The sequence below is a fragment of the Fukomys damarensis genome, unplaced genomic scaffold (genome assembly GCF_012274545.1).
Source record: "Fukomys damarensis isolate Sample0158 unplaced genomic scaffold, DMR_v1.0_HiC HiC_scaffold_17, whole genome shotgun sequence".
NCBI classification, from domain to species: domain Eukaryota; kingdom Metazoa; phylum Chordata; class Mammalia; order Rodentia; family Bathyergidae; genus Fukomys; species Fukomys damarensis.
The window spans coordinates 40,882,617-40,909,279 of NW_022900929.1; the positions used below are offsets into that span (position 1 = coordinate 40,882,617).

The following is a 26,663-nucleotide window of genomic DNA, read 5'->3' on the forward strand; positions in this document are numbered from 1 at the left end:
CAAAAGAAAAATCTTGATTTAAAGAGTAGCAATTGTCTTTCTAATTATTAGTATTAGAAATACAAAGAATCACTTAAATATTTTAGTATTTTATTGAAAAGCATAAAATCACATATCAAAGTATTTTGAAATTACAGTGCTGAAAGGAAACCATTTAAAGTCATAAATTTAGTAAGAAAATTTTTATGGATTTTTATGATCAGTAAAAAAAGAAAAACAGCAGTGTTCATTAAAGAAAGAGTGTATGGGAATGTATATACTTCAAGGAGGATAAAGACCAAAAGGAATTTGGGAAGAGGGGCCGTGATGAGATAACTCTAAGGGAAATAATTTATTTTTACCAAAGGAAATCTGAGAATCAGTGAAATCAGTTTTATTCAAGGATATATAACAATTGTGGAGAAATTAACTGGCTACTTTCTGTATTTTGTACTAGGTGAGATTTGAAGAATGAGAATTTTACGTCAGTTTTTTTTTCAGAAGCAGGTGTGTTCAAAGCTAAGTCAGAGCGAAGCCATTGCCAACACCTGTGCCAGAAATGGCACGTGAGCTGATCTGCAATTGGCACTTTTATATTTTTACTCCAACTGTCAGTGAGAGCCCTTGCTTGCTGCCCTGTTAGTGAGAAAGAGTCAGGGTGTTGAATCTGCTGCTACCTTCTTTGCATGCCAGAAGGAAAGTAAATAGTCCTTAATGGATCCATTTTCAGAAATTATTGCTCCCAATATAGCTACAACCACAGAGGACATATATATATATTTATCAAAGAATTCTGAAGGAATCTAGCAACAAAGCTAGCCAAATGCTTACTTAACACATGGCTGCACTAGTGGGTATGGTTTGTGACAGATTGTTTTTGAGACTCCTGCTTCCTTCTGAAGAGTTCCAGTCTGTAGTATTACACGTCTAGAATAATGTGCATCATTATTGCTGAGCCTTGAGAAAGACATGAAGTTGGTGGAGATGGTCCTGATCTTAGTACTGTTTGTTGAAATTTAAGAATGTATTAGACTCTGTTTTACACACTGTGTAATCAACTGAGATAGCTTACTGGGAGCTCCCCAAAACAGAAGTTGTTAGAAATTGTGAAAGACCTTTTATAAGAATTTATAGATGACAGATGACAGGTCTGCTTTATAGTGTTAAGGAGGACAAGGGCGTTTTACCTGAAACTCCCATTGTTTTGGAGACTGCTATCAGAGATAGACATTTTGTTTCGTTTTTAGAGAACAGGGTTTCACGTGTAGCTCAGACTAGGCTTGACTGTGTGTGGCCCAGGCTGGCTTTGAACTTGTCCCGGCCTCCTGAGTGCTAGACAGTGTGCGGCACCATATCTAGCTTACTTCTTTCCCTTTCCCTTTCCCTTTCCCTTTCCCTTCCTCCCTCCTCCCTTTCCCTCCTGCTTCACTCTACTCTCTTCCTATACTCCTCTCTCTCCCCCGCCCCTTCTCTCTTTGTCGTTTTTTTTATGTCTGTCTGTCTTTCTTTGATGGACAAGATAGGGAGCAATACAGCATCTTGCGGTGAGTGACTTGTATTATGGGATATGGTGGAAAGAGAAGTGGTTTTTTATAGGCGAAGGCCCAAACTCAACCCCTCTGTTATTGCAGATGGTGACCACATAGAATATGGGAACAAAAATGAGAAAGGTTTTGTAAACAGTAATTAATATTGCATTATAAAAATAAAGAATACTTTTTGAAAAATATACACTAAAAATTATAAAAATGTTCCTCTTGACCCTTCAAGAAGATTCAAGCTCTGGTCCTTATTTTCTCTATCAACCCCATTTAACATTACAGAAACAAGAGTTGAGCGTGGTGCTGCACACCTGTAGTCCCAGCTATGGGGAGGCTAAGGTGGGAGGTCATCTAAGCTCAGAAGTTTGAAACAGGTCTGGATAACGTAGCAAGTTCCATGAGGAAAAGGAAAAAAAAACACAGTGAATGAAAGTGAATGCTGAATTCTGGGTTCTGCTCCTGAAATGACAGCTAGGAAGGAGTAGGTACACATTTTGGAGGAGGTGCATTCCTTGTAATAGAAGTTTTAAAAAGTATATCTACAATGGCCTGCTTTAGGAGAGAGCAGATGACTGTCCCTCAGAAATGCCAAAAAATGACATCAGAAAGATCTGAGGGCCACTTCTTGGAGTCTAAGGCTACTTTTTCTCCATGGCTTAAAAGGTTTTTTTTTTTTTTTTTTTTTTTTTGGTTTAAAAGTTTTGATGTCACACAAATTAGAAATTGTATAAAAGTGTAACTCAGGCAGTAGAACAGTTCCCTTTAGTTCTTGTTGCCTTCCTGTTCCTTTGCATAGAATTTTGTTATGAATCAGATATTTCAGTTTTACCCATGTTAACACAACTACAAATAAAAACAAACCATAATGCTTTAATGCTATTAGCCACACATTCACATCACTGATTTAACTTAGTTGTTTATCTTGTTAGTAAGATTATAAGCAAGCAGACTATTTAAATTTTAACTGTACAATGGCCAACAAAAAATGGCTCAGAAAAGAAGTGAAGATTAAGTCTGACATTATATGCTGCAAGGGTTAATTTTAATGTCCTTTGTCTTCCGGAAGCTGTACTTTTAATAGAACTAGGAAGCCAGTTGACTCCACTATTTAATTTGATGATGGAAAAGCTTTGGACTTTGTGACGTACACTTGTAAATATTTTCACTGCTTGCCAGTGTATCTGTTCAAAGATGATATATGTGACAGCACTGTTGTGTCTTGAATTATTCCTATGTCGACCTGTTTTAGTGAAACGCAGTTAGGCTGTGTTTGGAACGGCGATGATAGAGTGCTTAAGATGGTGTTAAAAACCTGTTGAATACAATATAGATGAATTATATGCCAGCCATATTTTTGGTTTTAAGAATGTTAAAGATAAGAATGATGATAAGCATCCAATTTTGGAGCTGTAGCTTGACTTGGAAGGCCTAGTCAGGGATGAGTTCATGATGTAAAACTTTGTATGTAATTTTAGTATAAAGATTTTTATTTTAATTATTGCTGTGAAGTATTGAGTATCAAAGATTATAGGAAAATCCATAATTATATAATGCAAATATAATCATTTGTCACCCTGATATTTGAAGTTTTTATATCTTGTTTCTTAAAAGAGATTGAGAATTTGCCAACAAAGTACTAAAAATGATGAAATTCTAATAAATGAAAATATCTCCATGTTTTGCAAGGTCTTCGTAAACACGATGTATGCTTTTTGATTACTGTCCGCCCCACAAAACCTTACGGCACTAAATTTGACCGCAGGAGACCTTTTATTGAGCAGGTCGGCCTGGTTTACGTCAGAGGCTGTGAAATCCAGGGCATGCTGGATGATAAAGGGCGTGTCATCGAAGACGGTATGGTCATCTCTGTGTCAGAGAGTGTGTGCGTAAAAAATGATAAATTTCTTTGCCTCTTTTCTTTCTTTGCTTCTTAGGTAAAATCTTTAGTTTTTTTACATACTAAATCAACACAAAATATGTGTAGGGTACCTACTTCATATAGGTAAAAGCACAGAAGTTCTATGTAAGATATATTAAAGGTAACATTGTATTTAATAAATGTGTGCAATTGTGGCATTAAAATATTTTCTTAAAAAGCTTCTATATTACATATTAGAAAGGACAAGGTACTGGAAATTACCTTTCTTCCCATCTTCTTTTCTCTAACTTTTAAAAACCTGAACATTTTTTCTGATTGTTTAGGCTACTTTTGTGTTCAGTGATATATTTACCTAATTTTTTCTCTAGAAGTTTTACAGTGTTGTTTTGCTAATAAGCATGGTTCTCAACTGGGAACAGTCCCACTGTGCATCCGAGAACATATAATAATGTTTAGAGTGTCAGTTAACTATGGAAGGTGGTTAATGGTAGGCTATCGGCATGGCATTTCATGGACTGGGTCCTTGCTTGCCAAACATCCAATTAGAACTGTCTTATAGAAGGATCTGCCCTGCCTGAAATCCCCAAAGTTAACCCCATTTAAAAACTGTTTGATGGTGGTAGGCTGCTTTTGAATTTTCATGCCTATGACTGATTATGCCTTTGAAATTCTTTATTCTGTTGACCTGACTTCTTTCCTAAAAATGCTTATAAAATTAAAACTGCATTTATGGCTAGTACAATTATTTTACAATTTGGTGGCTAAATGCTCAAAACTTGAATCAGTTTCTAGCACCTGTAATTTTGAGACCACACCATTGCTATACTATTGATGGTTAGATTATTCATCTCTAGGATAAAAGGTAGGAGAAGGGAATGTTGATAAGGTGAAATAATCATCAGGCAGCAAAAGGGACAAGAAAAAAGCCTCTGGGGATTCAGCCTTCAGTATCCCATCTTTCTGAGCCTGTGAAGTTTCCTTTCTGCTGGTGGTAGTAGGTAGCATATGAGAGGTTGGGAAGAACCTATGTCACATTAAGTCAGATAGACTGTGCCTTATACAAGGTATCCTAAAACATATACATTATTTAACCAGCAAATATTTATGAAGTATTTACTATATGTAAGGCATTAGTAAGAACTATGAGTGACTGACAAAAGATAAGTTCTTTGACCTTTAAGAGCTCTTATTGAAGTTGCGGGCATATATGAGTATTGAGGTTCATGGAATTACATCCTAAACATTACATGACTTGGAAGAAATAGTAAAGATTTAGACAAAAGAGAAAATACTTTCTGCTTCTTGGGGTTTGAAGTAGACAAAAAGAGCACATTCTCTTCAGGAGGAATGATGAGAGTTACTAGAAAATGAATTCCTGTTAATTTACTTGAGTTTTGAAACATTTGTATTTCTTGTAACAAACCAAACTGTCCAGGACCTGAGCCCAGACCCAATCTTAGAGGAGAATCAAGGACATTTCGAGTGTTTTTGGATCCAAACCAGTATCAGCAAGATATGACCAATACTATACAAAATGGAGCGGAAGATGTGTATGACACTTTCAATATAATAATGAGGAGAAAACCAAAAGAAAATAATTTTAAGGTAATTTTCAGGCCACGTAACTAAAAGTATATATTATAATTTAAGTAATCTTAAGCCATAAATGCATAGCTATTGGGTAATAGATTTGTTATGAAAATAATCAGTGCCTTAATTTGTACTCTAAATGATCCTCTTCAATTCTTAGCATATCGATTATAAAAATTTAAGGAAATTTATTTACAAAACCTCTCTTGCGTTGAGGTGTTAAAAAACTGAAATATACAGGTATTAATGTAAAGGTCAGCCTACTTCCTTGCTTTTTTGGGCAGTGTTAGTTTCTCAGTTCATGTCCCCTTATGAGGTAAAGGAAAACTATTTAATGATTTACTGGGGTTTCTTTTTAAATTCAGAAGTACTTCCAAACAGCCTGGGATTTATCTTAGTGGCACTGTGCCTGCCTCACAAGTGCAGGGACCTAGTTCGATCCCCTGTACCAAAAAAAGAAGTTCTTCCAAATATCTTTTAGAATGCACATATAGAACCCAATGGCTCTGAATTATTCTATAATATAATGTACTTATACTTTTATTAGTAGGAAGAGGAGCTTGGGGGGGGCTTACAGTTTTATTTTTATAGTTTTCTGAGAAGAGTTTTAGAAAAGGAAGATTTTTATAAAAAATTAAAGATTAAGGAATTCTAACATTTGATTGCATCTGGCATTTGTAAAGTATGCCTTTCTTTCTTTTCTGCCCCAAAATGGAGTACTTCTTTTTTTTTTCCTGTCACTTTATTACTTTTTCTTACTCATTGCTGTATAAAAAGCAAGAACAAAAAAATAAAACTTTCCAAGTTGTTCTCCTTCTCGCTCTGTTGTTGAAGACAAAAACGATGAAGAACCCCGATTTCCCTGTCTCCTCCTCTTCATCCAACCAATGATAATCTGCCGAGTAGACCACCTCCTCGGATGCCAGGCTGGACACCTTCCTCCCTCCCTGCTTCCACTTTGTCTGCTCCTCCCCTTTAACTGTTCGTCAGTCTTTAATGACTTCCCGTCACATCAGAAACTTCTTACCATAATCCAGAGGACCAGTCCTTATGTCCCCTCGATTCCCTCTCACTTTCTCGTTTATCTTTTTCAACTCACAGCAGCCGTACTGACTCTTTTTTTTCTGTTCTGTAATAACCCAAGACTCTATACATGTTATTCCCTCTACCTACACAGTTTTCCTCGGGTATTTATATGTTTGCTTTTTCCCTTCATTTTCCAGTAATTCATTTTATCACCTAAGAGAAGCTTTCCCTGGCAAAATTAGGTAATTACATACTTAACCCTTCGCATCGTTCTCCATTCTGTTAGCTCTCTTTTTCCTCCAAATCCTTGTCATACCTGATAATTTTATATTTATTTGTCATACTACCCCATTAGATAGCAAATCTGTCAGCATATTCCTAGCATCTAAAACTGTGCCTGGTATCTTATATGTTCTTAATATTTATTGCGTAAGTGAATGGAGAAGAGTATTTCCAAGTTTACACTGCTTAGGATGGTCTCACATTTCTTCAGTTTTCTGTACATGCTTCTTAGTCACTTCACTAAAAGCTACCAAAAATACCTATACTCATTTATTTGGCCATTTGATGAAGTCCCTGTGTGTGTCTGATATTGTGCTAAGTTATGTGTTTTTATTTTGCTTTATTTTATGGAGACAGGGTCTCGCTATGTTGTTCAGGCTAGCCTCGAACTCATAGCAGTCCTCTTGCCTCAGCCTCTGAGTGCTGGGATTACAGGTGTGCACCTTCACTTCTCCTGTGCGGTCTGTAAAGATAAATAAGACGTAGCTTATACCTTTGGGTAGCTTAGCTTACTAATATATGGAACACTAGAAATATGAATAAATAACCACAAGGTCCCGGGGATTTAGCTCATTGGTTCTGCCTCCTGCCTCACAAACACAAAGTCCTGAGTTTGATCCCTAGTAACAATAAACAAACAAACAAACAACCACCTTGAAAGGTTAGAAGGTGCCAAAAGCTGTGAGAAATGTGTGGATCAAAACATCACAAGGCAACATTTGAAGTTCAAAGGAGGCATTTAGGTTCTTAACCAAGAAAGAGGGGAGTGATTAATTTACCTTTGTTTGGGAAACCAAGAATATTCTTGGTATCTTTGATATTTCCTTGTGTCCCTCCCTTCTCTCTTCCAGTTCATGTAACCTCTTCTGATCTGGATACTTCTCACCTGAACAGTTGAAATAGGCTTCTCTTTCTCTTCCCTGTTCTCCTAGTCAGTCCCCTGATTTTTATTCCCTTCGTCCCGCTATATAACGCCGATCACTGTACTCAGCTTCTCAGAACATTTCTGTGGCTTTCCATTGATGATGAAATAGTTCTTCAGCTAAATCAAAGTACCACTTTCCTTCATGAAACCTCACCTAATGTTAAAGTCTCCCCAAAAGTGTATGCAATTAACATACTGTCCTTTTATTTTTCAAAATTGGATTGTATAGCATTTATGATTTTTAAAAATTGTTTGGTTATTCTTTGAATTTAATATCCTTGCCTCCTAGTTTTCATATCTTGGATACATTACTGTGTTGAAATGATTTTTGGACAGTCTAAGACTTTGTCTTAGCTTTTGATAATTCTTTTTCACAGTGTATATATTACATATTACAAGTAAATTTTATTGTAGTCCTGAACAGTTTTTTTATTCTGAAAATTTGACTTTTTATCCCTTTTATTTATTCATTTTATTTTTTCTGCTGATTTTAGTATTTCTAAATTTTGAAAGTTTCATAATTGAGACACATTAATGTGCTTCAGTGGAGTTCCTAAGAGTATTTTTCTTTAAGGACTTGTTCTACAATCTTTCCTTGTTGTTGGGTTGATGTGAGTCTGATTTTCATCCTACTTAGATGCAGTCAAGTGGTAACCTCATTTATGTCATTCTCTCTAAATGAACTCTTAATGGATAAACTGTTCTTGCTAAATTTGGGCTTTTGTTTAACTCATTGTATGGTATCAGCTGAAAATATAGCTGTTGAATTAGTCTAGCCAAGCACCTGTCAGCAGAAAATAGCTTCTTGCCCTGAAACACTTGGGAATTCTGGATTAGTGCAGCCAACTCTGCATTCCAGTAACGTTCAAATGTTTGAGATGTCTTCTGACACAATACTTTTCTGTCTTTTTACTACTAGGCTGTGCTGGAGACTATTCGGAACCTGATGAATACTGATTGTGTGGTACCTGACTGGCTGCATGATATCATTTTAGGTTATGGAGACCCAAGCAGTGCCCATTATTCAAAAATGCCCAATCAGATTGCCACCCTTGATTTTAATGATACATTTCTCTCCATTGAGCACTTAAAGGCCAGCTTTCCTGGCCATAATGTTAAAGTAACTGTGGATGACCCAGCTCTACAGATACCCCCTTTCAGGTAAAGTCGGAACTGGATATGCTCCTTTCGGGCTTTCTGTAGTCTGTGGGAGGCCATCAGCATTGCTGGCTAAAGTGCCTTGAGTATTATGTCTGGATTTTGTTTTGGCAGTCCCTGTCTTCACCATGTAATCACTGGGATAAGTTAGTTATATTTGAATCTATTTCTAACTCGTAGTGTAGATGGTATTTTAAGACCCATGCTAAAAGTAACCTAATGTCTTATAAGGACCAGTAAATGAGTATTGTCCAAAGAGAGATGTATAAATACAGTATTTGACTGAAGGAATGTTTCTTTGCATCTTATCTCATACATAGTCTGATGTGTTTCTTTATTAATACAACCATGTGTGTTGAGCTTTATTATGATGTTGAGAAAAATTCTTTTTTTCTTTTAACCTTGTGAGTGTTTACAGATTTTTAAGTACAGGTTGAATAATCTTTATTTAAAATGCTTGGGACTAGAAGTATCTTAGATGCTTGACTTTTTCAGATTTTAAAATACTTGCTTAGACTTTGAGAATTCAGAGTTGAGCCTTCCTTATCCAAAATACTCTAAAATCCAAAACTTTTCAAGTGTTACCTCAGTGTTCAAAAAATTTTCAGATATGGGGGCCTTTTGGATTTTCAGATTAGAAATGCTTAGCCTCTGTTTAAAATGTGGGCGTACTGAGGCTTGATGAGCTTTGGTTTGAAAATTGGAGACAAGTAGAATGAAGTACCAGGAGTAATTAGTTGCTGTTCCCTGGAATCCTTCATAACAGTTGGAGTCAGAGCACTCTGCTACCTATGGACAGTAGTAGTCTAGTGCTTGCATTCTCGCTGGAAATTAGAACACAAATCTTCCACTGATAGTTAAATACAAGTATAATACTACATCAAAAATATATCCTTTATAACACGCAAACCTAGTGCCTCACATTTTTCTAATTCTGTTACTGGTAGAATCATTTCTCTAGCGTCTTACCTTGAAACCCCTACATAATTTTTGAATATGCATGCTCTCATAGCTCCCGGAATTTAGTGTACAGTTTGCCTAAAGTATAGATTTCTCCTTTGGAACTCCTGACTTCTGTGTCTATGGGTACTCACATCTGTATGATAGCAGTATATTTCCTGCCTCTCCCCCTTCATTTGAACTGTTGTGTATCCACTGCTACAGCCGCGGATTGCCTCTTTAGTTCTTAGCAGTTTTGGGTACTCTCTACGCTTTAAGAGTACGTAGGAAAACAATTTAAAGTATACTTAGAGGATTATTCCTATTCAGCTTTAGGAAATTCATTGATTTTCCTCAGGTGCCTATAGAGTTGCTTTCAAACTCCAAGCGGGAAACCTCTGCCATAAAAGCTTGATGTTCCAGAGGTGCTGTGACAAGCCCTGCCTGTCTCGGGACTGTACATACCAGGCCTCTACTGTCACTTTCTTCCAGGGGTGCTGTCCTTCCGCACCACTGAGTGTCTCAGCTCTCTGAGGCTCTACTTCTTACCTGTCACCATCCTGTGAAGTCTTCTGTGACGAACACAAAGTCATGAATAAAGTACTTTTCAGCACCTGTGATGCAAGTATTTAACTTTGATGCTTCCATTAATTGGATGACTTTTTTCCCAATCTGAAGATTTTTAAAAGCCATTTTAGCACTTTTAAATCTTTTTTTTTTTTTCCTCAGAGTTTATATATAGATAGTGAGCTGCCTTCACTCCAAATGTGTTTCATCTGATCATTTCCCATACTACGGTGTCATGTATAAGAGACTCACTTAGAAAACCCTTCCTAATTGTTAAAATAAAAAAAAGTCTTCTTCTTGTAGGATTACTTTTCCAGTAAGAAGCGGAAAGGGAAAGAAGAGAAAAGATGCAGATGGGGAAGATGACGACACTGAAGAGGCAAAAACTTTAATTGTTGAACCTCATGTTATTCCTAATAGGGGTCCTTATCCTTATAACCAACCCAAACGGTAATTTGACTGCTTCTACTAGTTATGAATTTACTACTTCAAATAGGTTAGTGAGGTTTTAAAATATTTTAATCATTTTAGAATCTAACGTTACTTTTTATTTCTGAACCTCTGTCCTCCTTTTGACGGAATAACTCAGACATATTAGACCATTCTGTACTTGTGATATTTCAGAAAGAAAAATTGTTAGGTACTAAAGAGAGAATTTTTACAAGGCTACCTTAATCTGAGCACAGAGCTCTTCCTTCATGACCCTGTGTTATATATAGCAGTCACCCTCACGCATGTGTGCCACAAGTAAAGATGTGGGTAAAGTAAAGATTGCGAACTAGAACTCTGGAAAGACAAATGCGGTCTGGAATGGATGAGCTATATTAAAAAAATAAGTCGTACTTCTATGAGATGTATTCTGTTCAGTTGTCTATATGGGGGAATACGGAATAAAGATAGACTTTCACAAGAGATAAGAGAATAAGGGCAAGTGCAGAAAAGATGTTTAGACCTCTGAGCATCACTTTCCAAATTTGTATGAAATGTCATTTGTCTGTATTTCTAACCAACTTTTTATTCTTTTATTTCCAGTAATACAATTCAATTCACTCACACACAAATAGAAGCCATCCGTGCAGGGATGCAGCCGGGGCTGACTATGGTAAGACAATCACTGTCACAGTTGTCATTACACGGGTGAAAACCAGAAGTAAGCACAAGATTTTTAGCATATTTGAAGCACAGAAACTCTACTGAGTGTATGTATTTATAAGTACAGTATTTATAGCATCTTATACATATGGAAGTCTCACTGTTCCTTTCAATGTTCCTACATAAAGTTTTCTTAGATTATGGCATCTCTTTTTTTATATTGTCTGTAGTCACTTTTGTGCCACAACTGCAGAGATGTGTTGCCTGCAAAGTTCACAGTGTTTACTCTTTTGCCCTTTGCAGAAAAGACATCTTCTGACAATGATATAGAAGTATGTTTAATTTCCAAATATTGGAGATTTTCTTGTTATTTTCTGTTTGTATATTTCTGGCTTAAATCTGTTTTGATCGGAGAACATTCTTTGCATGATTTCAGTCTTTTGTTTTCTGCTTTTTTAATTTAAAATTTGTCTGATGGCCCATGATACGATCTTTCTTGATGAATATTCCATATCCACATCCAAAACTGTGTTTTCTGTTTTGAGGATGGACTGAACTACAGCTGTCAGTTAGATCTATTTAGTTGATGGCTTGTTCAGTTCTTTTCTATCCTGCCTGATTTTTCATCTGCTGAAACAGCAATTTCTGTTGATTATTGAGAGGAGAGTATTAATATTGTCTATTCCACCTTTCATTTCTGTTAACTTTTGTTTCGTATATTTTAAAGCTTTTGTTGATGGGTGGTGCATGTGCCTTCAGTGTTGTGTCCTCTTGATGAAAAGGCTCTTATTATTATGTAACGTCTCCATCGCTGGCACCTTTCTTTGCTCTGCAGTTCCCTTGGTCTGTTATTAATACGGCACTGCAGTTTTCTTTTGATTAGTGTTTGCATGATTTCTTTTGCATTGCTTTACTTCTAACCTACCTATTATTTTATTTGAAGTGATTTTCACCAAAACAGAATATTCTTGGACCTATTATTGCAGCCATTATTTCTCCAAATATTTTTTCTATAATCTACACATTTTCCTTTTTGGAATTCAGCATCATAAATGTTAGACCTTTCAGTATTGTCTCATAGATTGAAGAGTCTAAGTTTTTAATCTTTTTTTTCCTCTCTCTTACATTAGATAATTTATGTTGATCTATTTTTAAGTTTATTGACTCTTCCTCTGTCCTGTCTACTATGATGTTGAGCCCATGCAGTGAATTTTTTTGTTATTTTGCCTATCAGTTCTAGAATTTGTGTTTTTAGTAATGTGATAACTTAACGTTGGATATGTATTCATAATTTTTTTAGGTTGTGGGCCCGCCTGGTACAGGAAAAACAGATGTGGCAGTCCAAATCATTTCCAACATCTACCACAATTTCCCAGAACAGAGGACTCTTATTGTTACTCATTCCAATCAGGTAAATGACCATGTGTGGGTGGGTGGGTGTACATGCCAGGGCTTTTGCTTTGGAACTGAGAGAATTCACCAGTGCTTGCCAGTAGTATTTTTCTTCATTTAGTGGAATGAATATTCCTCAAAGGCTAGATTGAATTTAAGATCTTGTGAAGTGTGTATATGAAGACACTAGCTGGTTTTACATTGAAGGACAATGTGTGCTATGTTAGTCCCTCTGAAGCAGTCAGAAATGAACAAGAATGTAATATTTATTAGCTCTGTAAAATATTTTGTAAGATACGTTGACAGCTCTTAGCACGTGATGAAGCACTGAGACTTGCATGGCCTTCCAGACCTCCCAGTGTGTTTATTTTCTCAGATCTGTGTTAATGGTGACTTTAGTTGACTAATATTTAGTTGATTTAGTCTGCAAAGAAATACAGAGTTTTGGGACTGTCATTTAGTCTGTTGTTCATCCAGTTTACAATATTTATCTTATTTAAGCCATGCTATCCAGTGTCATTCACCTATAATGTTTTTATAATTTTTTTGGAAGTTATAAGTACTGATGTTTTTTTTGTGCAGTGAGCTGAATTTATAAGAGGAGTAGATTCAGGAAATTGGTTGGGACTTCATCTTGATAGAAGAAATAAAACATTTGGAAGTGAATTTTTTCTTCTATTGCAAGAATTTATTCTGTAGTAGCTATATATACATATGTAAATTTGTAGAGTGAACAAAGAATATGTGATGTGTTCTTTTTTTTTTCTTTTTCTTTTTTTGTTTTTGTTTTTTTTGAGACTGGGTCTCACTATGTAGTTGAGACTGACCTGAACTCACTATGTAGCCCAGGCTGGTCTCGAACTCACAGTGATCCTCCTGCCTCAGCCTCCCGAGTGCTGGGATTACAGGCATGTGCCACCATGCCCGGTCTGTGATGTGTTCTTTTAAGACTATTTTTTTAACTGAGTTTTGTCATACTTTGATATGAGTTGCTACAGTATCCTCTATATATGACTGACTTGATCCTTTGAAATTCAAACCATCCTTGAGGTACATCAAATTAATGATGTTGTTTTCTTGAGTTGTTACTTATTTTGTTTGCCACATCATCATTTGCCCATATAATTCAAGCAATCCTCCAATATTACTCTAATTCACAATGAAATCTTGTAGTTTTTCTATAATTGTAACTTGTGAGTGTTTCACTTTCTAAATCTGTGTGGTTCTTGAGTTGACATAACTGGCAATTCCATGTTGTCTCTTCTGTTGGGTCCTGAGTTTTGTATAAAGAGTATCAGAAATTAGGATAGTGGGCAATTTTTCTGAAAATGTATGTTAAACTCTTCAGTTTCTGAACCATGCTAGAATTTTAATAGCAGGGGGATCTGTATTCATATTACAGAACCCAGATGTTTATAAAACTGGGTATTGACTTGATAGGCAGAATTAGATTAGTGATAAATGAAGAGAGATTTTTGAAGGGGGCTCATTTTTAAACGACATTTTTATTTGTGCACCATTCCAAACTGTGAAACTGCCTTTCTGCAGGTGAATACTAGGATTTTAAGAAATCTAAATATGGGCATTCACAGGTAGAAAGAAGTGACTTCTGAATGGCTATGGTCAGAATAGTTTGTGCTAAATGAGTGGTCTGCTCATTATATAGAGAATTAGACTTTAAACCTAAGGTTTGAATAATGCACATCACCTTTCTCTGGTCCATTTGGTGTAATTTACCGATGTACTTTTCTCCAGCTACAAAACTTTTTCAGTTGTGTTCAATTTTGGAGATGCTGTTGAGTGAAGTGAAAATGAATTTATTAATTATTTTAGGAAATGTTACAACTTGGAGATCACACCTGAAATAGTGCCTTAGAGTCAGAGGCTTAATGGGTACATGGATTTTGAGTTTCCAGTTACTCATTTGGCCAAGTGTAAATATATGGCAATACAATAAATCAGTAAAAGTACTATTTTGTTTAAATTGTAAATGATCTAATGTAAGACCTATTGTCCATTTGGTTGGTACTCTGTCCTCTTGAGCATTAGTTCTTGTTACTTTTAGAGGCACATACTGAATCTTTGAAACTCACCATCAGCCTTCTTACTTTATTCTCCAGGCCCTGAACCAACTGTTTGAGAAAATCATGGCTTTAGACATAGACGAGCGTCACTTGCTACGCCTCGGTCATGGGGAAGAAGAACTAGAGACCGAGAAAGATTTCAGCAGGTGAGTAGATGGAAGTCCTTCGAAACAACATAAAAAAGTGTTCTACTTCCTTTATTAAAGAAATACCAAGAAAAAAGAGCTGTGAATAACCAAACTTTATTCTAAAATGTTCTAGTATAACTTATTCAGGCTGTAGGTTGACCTAAAAGTCTGATCGTGATCTCCCAGCTTTCATTTTCTATATTCATGCAGTTTCCCTTAAGCGTGCAGTTACTTATGTGAAGAAAATTATCTTGTTTTTGTCACAGGAATTTTGGCATTTTATTATGTACGCTGTCAGCATTCCTAATTCATTATCAAAGTGATTATTGTAGAAAACAACTTACAGATAAACAAACAGAAAAAGTAATGTTTACTTGTATATCTTGCTATATATCTTCAAACTGTCAGCCATGTCTTGTATATTTTTTTACTCTCAATTATACCTTGCTGCCTCTGAACTATGTGGGAGTTCGAAATATGACTTCTTCTTTTGTTTTATATTTAAAACATGTGAAAAGCAGTGGTTAGACTGTTTTAATCTTGTTTCAATGTGTGAAGGTTATAGGAGCCACTTCGTTGTTGTGGAAAAAACTATGTACTTTGGGACGTGCTTTCTCTCCTGAGTATATGCCTTTGGACAAGTCAGTCCCCAGACTTCTGCTTCTGTTTTCACTCTTATTTAGCAAATATGTAGGAGCCTGCTAGCTTTGGGTCCAAGCTGCATGCTAGGATGTGTAGATGACAGAGACTGATCAAATACATTTTCAAATAATTTTCAAAGCCTTAAATAATCTAGTCTACTTTTATGATAGTGCAAACCATACTGTTCAAAGCAGCCTATCTGTAAACTGTGTACTCTTAAGTCTTTTCTTGATGTAGCACAAGAATGTGCGATCCGCCTTCCTTCTTTGTGCAGGTTTTGTTTTAAGGAAAACAAAGGATAGCTCAAATAATTGATTTTTTTTCCTCCATGCAGACTAGTAACACATTTGCAGGTAGGCACTGGATCTTAGAGTACACTTTAAGTAACTTTGGCATAAAGTACCCAAGAGCAGCCAACTATAATTAAACACAAATTATTTCTGCTGATTTCCCCCTCTTACGCCACTTATAGTGTCTATTACAACTTGTTCATTTTAAATTTAACTAGGTTCCTTCAAAGTCTCTTCATTGCAGTTTTTCCTTTTTACCTAATTGAAATTTCTAGGTATGGAAGAGTTAATTATGTCTTGGCTCGAAGGATAGAACTTTTAGAAGAAGTCAAACGACTACAGAAGAGTCTAGGTGTTCCAGGAGATGCCTCATACACCTGTGAAACTGCAGGCTACTTCTTCTTATATCAGGTAAGATGTAAAGAGTTTTTAAATCATACTTCATTATAATGTGGTCCCCAGTTGGAAACTGGGATGTGTTCTTGAGATTCTTCTTGAAAGCTTATTTTTTTTAGTAAATTAAAATATATGATATTGCCAAAGCTATATTTATGAGTGTTGAGTGTATTTTTTATAATATTCAATTTTCTTTTCTAAATAACTTGGGTTGATGACTCATTCAGTGAAAGGCCAATGTTGCTACTTTTTAAATGATTTTTTTGATTTCAGTCCCTGTTCCCTACCCCTCCCCAGGCCATTTTTCTCTCTCTCTCCCCATACTGGAAAAATAAAACAATTTTTTAGCTACCCAGTGGTAACAGAGGGCAGGTCTATAATTTTATTATATCATTAATCAGCTAATGAAGAAAAGCATACTCTTTTTTAAGGCTCTAAAAATAAGTCTTAGAAATAATCATTTTCTGTTGAAAAGTGTGCTTTTGCTTTTGTTAGGGTTAATTTGTGAGGTATGAAAACCTGTGAAAAATAAAGTTCAGTAAAATGGTAAACTTTAATAGGTGGATGACTCATAATTTTAATGGATTAAGATATGATCAAATAATGAAGAATACATAAACTTTATTCTCTATATAATGCTGCTGTTTGTCCATTTTAGACATAAACTATAACATTAAAATTTTCAAACCTATATGAAAGAATGGGTTTATTTATAAGGAGATACATAAACCAATTGAGTGCATTCAAAATGAGCAGATTTCATGGTTTCCTGAGAAGCAAGCAAGGCATACATTGTTTTGCAAAGTGGTCTACATTCATCTCAAACTGTTCAGAGCTTTAGATAAATGGTGTCAAGATTTTGCTTATGTACCTGTTCAACAGAAAAAAAATTACCCCTCTCTGTAAAAAGTAATTTTAAAAGCAGGAATCATGATATATAAATTGTGGAGGTTCGTGTAATAAATTTGGAAAATGAGAACTTCAAGTTTCACAACAGTTTTTAACACACAAGAATCATCACTAGGAAAGTTTTTCATGAGCTCAAGTTCCCAAACCCTGTCCTAAGTCTCATTCAGGAGGAGCTTGATCTAAGATTTACCCATTTTTATTTAGCTCCTCAAATATTCTGCCTACCTAAGGACTACACTATGGAAAACACTGAAATTATAACAGAAAAAACCTGGGAGAATTTTTTAAAAATTGAAGTTTAGCAGGAACTGGCTGGTGGTATCAAACTTGTAATTGAACTGTATTTCTGAAGTCATAAGGTGAGCTCTCAAATAGATCCATAGCTCAGCCAGAACTTTTTTATAAATGTTCTAAAACGATTTGGGGAAAAAAAAAAGGAGAAGGAGAAGGGTTGACAAATGTGCCTGGTTGATTAAAATGCCATTAAAGCTGAGTTTACCATATGTGGAGAGAAGCAAATGATGCAAAAAAATGAGAGTTTTCTTTGCCCAGAGTTTTCTTTTGTCTTCTGTTCTCATCTCTAAATTTATAAACTGTCTTGAATATACACAGAGAATCTAAAATACCTGAGGTAGAGTTCCATGAAATGACCTTGAGGTTCTTATCAGTTTCTAAAGAACCTTGAGGTTCTTATCAGTTTTTAAAGAGCACCCCCCATCAGGTTCTAAGGTTAATTTTTTAAAAGTAGTATAATCTGTTATAACTTGGGATGAGAAATGGTTATAATGGTCAAATATTGGCTTTCCTCTTCATTTACCTAGCAGATCTTATTTTCCCTGGATTCATTTTTGATTCCTAGATTTATTTTTTTTAATTTTATTATTTAAAACATAATTAGATGACAAAGTAAACCTCCAATTCTTTTTTCTACAGGTTATGTCTCGTTGGGAAGAATATATCAGCAAAGTGAAAAATAAAGGTAGTACATCGCCAGATGTTACAGAAATCTCCACTTTCTTCCCTTTCCATGAATATTTCGCAAATGCTCCACAGCCCATTTTTAAAGGCAGATCGTATGACGAAGACATGGAAATTGCTGAAGGATGTTTTAGGCATATTAAAAAAATATTTACTCAGCTTGAGGTAACCTCCAGTTCTTTTTATTTTCCTTTAAACATTGATAGGTTAGCATCCTATTTTTAAAATGAAATATAGAATATTCAGTTAATTTTATTGTTTTGTTGTGTTGGTAGTGGGGATCAAACTTGTGAGCTTTCTCTTGCAAAGCAAGCGGTGGAACCACTAAGCTAAATCTCTGGCTCCCAGATTGTTACTTTTAAATGAAATTTTTGAAAACATTTACAGCTTTGGTTCAAGAGATAATCAAAACATAAGATGAATTGTGTCCCCATTATTCTGATTTTTCTGTTGTAAAGGTCTGTCTTATTAAGAAAGCAGTGCTTCTATCAGGAAATTTAACAATTATGTAGTTCTTTGAATAGGAATTTAAGACATTCTTAGGTTTCTGTGTTAGCCACACTGGCATTCTTAGGTTTCTGTGTTAGCCAGGAGGAAAGTTCCCAAGAAATTATCAGCTGTACAGATCAGATAAGACGAAAAACCCAACAACTCCTTAGATATCTCCTGGTTTTGTGGGCTTTGCAGCAGTCATTGGAAGACTGCAGCAATCCTGAAAAGCAGTCACATTCGGGGTCAGATCCCTCACTAAGAAGGCTTAGTATCATTCCAGGTTTTAAAAAAAAAAGCACAGACTTAGATTTTGTCCTTCTATCTTAGGATTCTTCCCTCTCTTCCTAGAATGGTATCGGCACATAACAGATACTCAATAAGTAGTAATGCATATGAGGGGTCGATGGATGTGTAGAATAATAAAGACAGTATGATAATGTAATTAAGCCTGAGGAACAGTATTTTATTATGTTTATGATTACATAAACACAAAAGAAAATAAAATATACTCAGTTCATGAAAGTAGCAGCCTTGGGAGTGAGAGGAGGGATATAGGATGCCTTGCCTGCATCAATAATGTTTAAATTATTTTAAGAAGCAAACAAAAATGTTAAGGTGTGAAATAAGTACGGATACTGTTCAGATTTGATAAAATTTGCTATCATGTACTCTGTCTGGGCCTGTTACCCCTGGTCACATCTGTTGTCCATCTTCTGTTCTGCCGTGGTTAGGTTCAGGGTGACCCATGCAGGTTTGATGGCCTGACTTTCCATTTCAGCTGTCTTCTGGCTGGATTTAGCCATGTCCTGGAAGATGTGTTAGGGGTTGAGAGAAGAGAGAAGCTGGGGTTTTTTCCTTCAGTTTGCTCTGCCTTGGGTTTCATCTCTTCCATGACTCCGGCTTCTGCTGGGCTGTGCTACTGTGGCTCCAGCTGGTCTTGTTACCCCCATCCCTTAGCCCTGATGACACCACTTCTGCCCTCTCCTTCATAGTCCAGGGGCTGCTGTCTTTCTGTTGCTCACCGCGTCTGGGTTACTGCATTCCCTGGTTGGCTTCTCAGCTCTGCTGTCACCTGTTTAACCGGTCCCTTGCCTCCTTCAATATGAATATTTGAAATAGATTTTATTTTCTAGGAGGGACTTTTAGTAACGCGGGTACAATGGTGATTGATATTTTACTCACTATTCTTGTCTATATCATAAATTGCTTAAACAGAACTAAAAGCTACTTTAAAAAAAAAAAAAACGTTTAACCTTTCAAAAGAATGACTCCAAATTGTAGCTTGAATATCAGCTGTTATTTGAAGTCAGCTGGTATCTGAATCATAATAATATTATGATTGATTAGGCTTTGTTTTGGTATATTAATTTCTGAGGAATTAAGTCTGATTGGTTATATTCATAAGCTATGTGTATTATCCTAAAGTGCTCTTTCATTTGCACCCCTCCCACTCTTGTAGGAATTCAGAGCCTCTGAACTACTTCGCAGTGGACTGGACCGATCTAAATATCTTTTGGTGAAAGAAGCTAAGATCATTGCTATGACCTGTACTCACGCTGCCTTAAAACGACATGACTTGGTCAAGTTAGGTTTCAAGGTATAGACTATTTTTAGTTCCTTAATTTATTATCTATTCAACTATAAATTTTCTTCCTTTAATCACTGACAGATTTTCCCTTGGAAATTGGCTCATTTTCTATAAAATTTCTAATTTCTAGTTATTTTAAAATGTCTCTTTTACAGGGCTGGGGGTTTAGTTCAATGTTATCACACCTGCCTTGTAAGTGCAAGGTCCTGAGTTTGATCCCCAGTACCAAAACTAATAATAATAATAAATAAAATAAAATATCTCTTTTAAAAATGGATAATATCACATATTAGTGTGAATAGTGAATTTAAATATAATTTTTCTAAGTCTGCAGTAACATGTCTACTACTTAACATATAATCATGATTGTCTAACCAGTTTCTCATATTTGTAAAGGATTCGTTTTTATCAAGTATCACTTGTTTAAAAAGAAAATCTCTAAACAAAACTAAAAGCTGTATGCACAATATTTCATAATAGTTTTCATCTGAGATATCTATGTGTGCTCTGTTCCCATGTTTAATCTGTAAAATTACTATTAAAATAATTTTGTTATGCAGTAAAGACAGAAGGAGGGCATGACAGCGTGTTAGCCTGTAACTCAGTTGAAGTAGAAAGTAACAACTGAGGAGTGGCTTTAATTTGTAGAGTCACTGTAACTTTGTTAGTGATACTGACCTAAGCTCTGATTTTAATACGAGTCACTTAACTTTTCTGCAGCTATTTATTGTTTAAAATAGGTTTTGTATACTGGTTTCAATTTTAAAGTTAGTAATTCATTTGTTGATAAAAGTAACCGATAATTTTAAGATGTATGAGCTCATGGAAAGATAGTGCTAAATAAATTCAAGGTGTTAGAATTGTTACCTTGGATCAAAGGTTCCTCAGCTGCAAGGTAGGACAAATAGAATGATGTATTAAAAGGTAGTGTGAACTTATCCCAATGGTGTGAACTTACCCTTATGCAACTTATTAGTGAGAATTTTTCACCTAAATATTTTGTTCTTGGGATTCATATATAAAATATACTTTAAATTCAATATTAAATCATACTCATTTGTTAGTAAGGCAAATGATACAATCATAAGTATCGTTTTATGCTTTCATGCAGCTTTTCCTATGAATACTAAAAAGTACTGCTTGTTGCATACATGCCACATTTCCATTAATCATTTTCTGTATTCAACATCATTATATTCTACTAAGGGTTTAGTGTGAATGACAGTAGGATTTTTTTGTATTTTTAATTTTAAGATTTAACTTTTTCAAACCTAGGAATTGGAAACCTGGTAGATCTACTTAATATAAAATAGGTAATCACCTACTCCCTTGAGCAGGCTATGTAAAATAATTTTTTTCCTGATTCCACCAGTGTGAGTGATAAAACAGCAGGTAATGTGTCCCTGTAGCTGTTGCCAGGAGCTTAAGAGAAGCAAGACAGGAGGGGAAGAGACTGATAAGGGGATTACTGGCAGCAGTCATAGTGGTGACTTGGTCCAGAGTGCTAGAGCTGGTAGAAGTACAGAAAACTGAATAGATTCAAAAGAATGTTTTGGTGGTAAAATTGACATCCTTTGGTAAAGGATGAGATGCCAAAGCATAAAACAGAAATGGATGCTGTGATGCGTAAATTTCATTGGGGAAACAGCTACTCCAAAATACTACTTAGGACAAGAATGACAATGGAAATGATCTCATACATATTATAAATTGATTCTTGGTTACGTAGAATTTTAAAAACTAAATTGCAAAGAACTAAATAGATTCTTCATTCCAAGACATTATTTGCAAGATGTCTGCAATGGGGTATAATATTTGGGGGGCTTTCTTGAGGTTAAAGATGTAAATTAGAGATACAAGGATATAATGATAACACCATAAACTGTCTGAATAATTAGTATGTTGTTATTTTTATCTGAAATTAATAGGGTTTTTAAAAAATGATTATGGTGTGTGGGTTTTTTTTTGTTTTTGTTTTTTTTTGACAAATTTTTCTCTTTCAGTATGACAACATTTTAATGGAAGAGGCTGCTCAAATTCTGGAGATAGAAACTTTTATACCTCTCCTTCTACAGGTAAGAAACTTTATCTGAGACAAAAAGTTTTTAAGAATTTCTTGGAACATCAGAAGGCCACACAGTTTAGCGGTTCTAAATGTCAGTTACATATTTTCCTTAGCTTTATTTTGTTTGTCATTCTATTTTTAAGCCTGTAAACTAACCTTAATATAATCACAGAAAATTGAGTAGTTTGTATTGCTTCAAAGATTACTATTTTTTAAATTTATGGTTTATATTTACAAAGTCGTTTTGAAAAGACTGTAATTTTAATCAAGAAACTTATATTTTTATTCAATTAGGAAGGAAAATCATCTTTTCATTTCTCGTTAGACTTGTTTCTAGAATTGTTTCTGGTATTGTCTGAGTACGCTGCTTTATCTCTTAAGTTTTCTATTCACGTAGTGATATTCTAAGAATATTTTTTACTGAACAATGTTTTTCACTATGGAAGCATTAAAAATAAAATGTAGAATTCCCAGAGTAAGATTAGCAATTGCTTCAATTTACAGCTATGTTGAGTTAACAAAAGTTGTTTTTATATGCCAAGCTATTTGGAATTTGTAATACAGTTTATGTATTTCAAGGGACAGAAAGACATGTAAAGTAGAAAATTGAAGTAGCACTGGAGGAAATTAAAGAAGTAGTTTTTACTGTCTTAGGTTCAGAACTAGTTCTTGGAATAATTGTGGAAGGAGGTGTTCACTTTGACATTTTTCCACTTCTCTTCCCGGTTACCTGTTTCTCTCTCTGCTCTCTTGATGTAATGCTGCTCTGAACCTTCTGGACCTCTTTAGATTACCCTGGCTGCTGAAGCAGGGTTACTGCATGTTTGCCTTCTTGGTCCTCCCACCCTTCCCTGTCCACTGTCATCTCAGAGCATTGACACCCATACTTGACTTACTGGTTGTCCTGTAAAATTTGCCAGGGTCCTTGGTAGGGAGCTGGTAAAGGTTGAGAATGTGTAAGCAAATGAGGTTGTTTAATGGAGAACAAGTCTCTTGTATAGTAAATTGGATAACTAACAGGATAATCTATTAACTATATTTTTTTTGCCTTTTTTTTCTTTCACTTTTCATTTCTAGAATCCTCAGGATGGATTTAGCCGGCTGAAACGATGGATTATGATTGGTGATCATCACCAGTTACCCCCTGTCATTAAGAACATGGCCTTTCAGAAGTATTCGAACATGGAGCAGTCTCTATTCACGCGCTTTGTCCGTGTTGGCGTGCCTACCGTGGACCTTGATGCTCAGGGTAGAGCCAGAGCAAGGTAAAAAGGACCAGAGAGAAAATAACTCCTCTGTTAAGGACATCAATTCCACGATCCAAGTATTTGTAGTCATCTTTTATGTAAAGTTTTAGTATTCTTGTTATCCAGGAGTACGGTAGTTGTTTGGTTTTTTTTTCATTTTATTAATGGAAATTAATTTAAGTGATATGTAACCTGTAGGCTTCACTGTACCTTCCCCTTTCTTCATATCCCAAGAAGATAGTATAATTTTGAAATCTAAAGCAAAAGTGAACAAGAGAAAGTGCACAGTTTCTCATTTCATAAAGAGCATTTCATAGTTACTCCCAAGTCCTCAGTTTAAGAGGGCATCCCTCATTTTGTAATTTATGGTGTAACAATAGCATTTGCCTCAGAGAGTCCAATAGAGGTCTCATTTTTGTGATGTCTTTAGTCTCCTGACTCTTGGTTACTTAAAGTAAGAAGGCTACATTTGAAAAGGCACCATTGCTAAAAGGGAGAACAAAAATGGGTGTCATAAAAATGAAAGTAACATAATTCCTTAGAAACCTCCTTAAGTATTTCAAAAGGGATTTCATGTTGCTAATCTTTCCCATCTGGGGGAATTTGTCTTTGGGAAGCTTGTGTAACCTTTACAACTGGCGGTACAAGAACCTTGGAAACTTACCCCACGTGCAGCTCCTGCCTGAGTTCAGTACAGCAAATGCTGGCTTACTGTATGACTTCCAGCTCATTAATGTGGAAGATTTTCAGGGAGTGGGAGAATCTGAACCTAACCCTTACTTTTACCAGGTAAGAGAAAACCTGAAGCTTTTATGTTTTTTGTTTGTTTTTGTTTGCGTGACTGAAATACTACCTCATTTAGCAATAGTGAATCGTTAGCTAACCATTGAAATAAAGAGTTTAGAGCCCCTCTTTACATACAACATATACACAAAAAAATTCCACTTCAAATAGCTTAAGGATACACTAAAGAAAAGAAACTAAACATACTAGAAAGTAATAGAAGTACTGATGATCATATGTTATGAGAAAAGTTTCTGAGGATTTTGCCAAAGTACAAATTACAAAGAAAAATTCTGACTTGAGGAAAAATTTATTTATTTTTTTTGGTACTGGGGATTGAACTCTGATCCTTGTGCTTGCAAGGCAGGCCACTGAACTGCTAAGCTAAATCCCCAGCCCTGAAAAATTCATTTTTAACATTTAACAAATAATGTGTTGAATTCTGAATATACTATGTCTGTATATATGTTTAAATTAATATTTTAAATGCAGTAAACATACACTTCACAAAAAAGATAATTGATTTAAAGTAGTCATAAGAAAAATCAAGACTCATACAATGCGGGTAGGAAAATAGCATGTAATATAGTATATATTAAAAACAGTATCCTCACTTCTAGGAATTTATCCTAAGCAAATAATTGACTGAGTTTTCTAAAACATATACTAAAATTGTCATTGCTGCAACTTATTTTGGAAATCAGAAAGAGTCTAAATATCAATAGATTAAGTAAATTATTACCTATTTTACATAGAAGAAATATGGAGTAATCACTAAGAATAATAACAACATAATTTTGTTTCTTAACAGGAAAACTGTATGCTATATTTAACGAGAAAAAAGACAAATTGGAAAGTATCTATGATGTCTCATTTTATTTTAAAAATTAAACAATATAAATAAATATATACAGATAATCTATATGAAAAGATTTCAAGCATATGTACTAAAATAGAACATTATTTAGAATGGTAGCATTTAATTTTTTAATTCTGCTTATAGGAAAATATCCACTATATGTTGTATAAATTTAAAATCTTGAGGTATACATGAAAAAGCATACATCACTAACTTAAATGTATATGTGTGGATATGATTCATAAAGATCCTATTTTTTCTCTCCAAATACTGAATTATGTTAAATCAAGTCACTGCATAATTTCAATCTGGGAACATATGTGACTTTCAAATGATAACTTTTTTTTTTGGTACTGGGGATCGTCCGGTTCTTGCTCTTGTGAGGCAGGCTGCAGTGCCACTGAACTAAATGCCCAGCTCAAATGATAACTTTTTGAAAATATTAAAACCTTAATGTGAAATAGGAAGAAAAAGGCTAAAGGTGTAGGGGAACTGGGAAGGATAGGGGAAAGGAAATAAGGGAAAGGAAAAAATGGAAACAAAGTCTTTGTCAGTAGGGGACGGGGAGGGGGTAAAGGGAGGGCGGGGTATGGGGAAAAATGAGAACCAAGATTTGTCATGTAAAGGTACAAGATCCCAATGATGAATGGAATTGTACCATATACCTAAAAAGTACCAGTAAACTCAATGAAATAAATAAAAGTATTAAATAAATAAAGTATTAAAACCTAATTCAAGTTAGTTATATGATTACTAATAGCCATATTTGAAGGTGACGATGTATTCTCTCAGAATCCTATTGTGTTTCCTTACATGCTAGTTTCTGGAATTTCCCTTTTGAATAGTTTCATTACCTGAGCCACACTACAGTATTGATCTGTTACTGTTCTTGATGTTAGCCAAAAGCGGAGAAGTGATACAATAGTATTAATACAAAACATTGTTATTCAGGTTGGCTGTTTTTATTCATGAATCCTAACTCTGGGTGAGTTAGAATTATAAGAAGTAAACATATTTTCCCATGATAATTGCCACTGATGAGTATATTTCCAAAGAGTATCTTTATTCCCCAAAGTAAGAATACTCTGCATTTAAGCACTCTCTAAAGAATTGTTTGAGAGGGAGAGGATAAATGAATACAAATCCTAATTTGAAGTGGTCTTGATTTATTTGGCCAATGTTTAAAATATCTGTTAAAATATAAATTTTTATAAGCCGTGTGGTGGTACTTACTCATAACCCAGCACTCTGAGCCGCTGAGGCAGGAGGATCACGAGTTTGAGTCCAGCCTGGGTAACTTAGTAACTTTAGATAGACTTTGCCTCAAAATAAAATGGGCTGGGGATGCAGCCCCCGGTACCACAGGCATGGGGTGGAGTGGGGCAGAGAGAGTGTGTGTGTAAAGTTAATATTTTATTAGTAGTAGTATGAATACTTTGGGCAGAGCCAGATTAAGCAGTGTTCATTTTTCACAAGAAAAAGAAATGAATTCTATTTATTGAGGACTTATTGCATTCATCTGGCAAAAAATGCCTAAGTCTTGAAAACTGAATTACAGCCCTACCTTTTATTATGGTCATTTCCATGATTTTTAATTCGTTCTTTCGTATGTATTAGAGCTGATACTTAGATAAATGTATTTTGCCTCCAGTGTGGAAAATGGAAAGATTTAGTCACATGGCTTTTTTTCTCTGTCATCTTCCAAAGAGTTAGAAACTTTAAATGAAAAACTTTAAATGAAAATATGCGTCACCAAGAACCAGAATATAAATAATATTTCAGAGGATCTCCAGTAATTTTCCTATTGCCTTTGCCTAAAATCCAGCTTTTCA

The 26,663-nt window shown here is 35.1% G+C and overlaps 1 protein-coding gene across 1 annotated transcript in view; it reads left to right on the forward strand.

Moving 5' to 3' along the window:
* The window catches only part of Aqr (aquarius intron-binding spliceosomal factor), a 90,526-nt gene that overhangs the window by 51,133 nt on the left and 12,730 nt on the right, over positions 1-26,663 (forward strand). Inside the window, exons 18-30 of the mRNA XM_010624625.2 lie at positions 3,207-3,374; positions 4,835-5,004; positions 8,142-8,383; positions 10,190-10,336; positions 10,919-10,988; positions 12,279-12,389; positions 14,491-14,600; positions 15,790-15,925; positions 17,753-17,962; positions 19,749-19,886; positions 21,881-21,952; positions 23,020-23,207; positions 23,807-23,978. Coding sequence (XP_010622927.1) covers positions 3,207-3,374; positions 4,835-5,004; positions 8,142-8,383; positions 10,190-10,336; positions 10,919-10,988; positions 12,279-12,389; positions 14,491-14,600; positions 15,790-15,925; positions 17,753-17,962; positions 19,749-19,886; positions 21,881-21,952; positions 23,020-23,207; positions 23,807-23,978 — 1,934 coding nt within the window. The remainder of the gene's footprint in view (positions 1-3,206; positions 3,375-4,834; positions 5,005-8,141; positions 8,384-10,189; positions 10,337-10,918; positions 10,989-12,278; positions 12,390-14,490; positions 14,601-15,789; positions 15,926-17,752; positions 17,963-19,748; positions 19,887-21,880; positions 21,953-23,019; positions 23,208-23,806; positions 23,979-26,663) is intronic.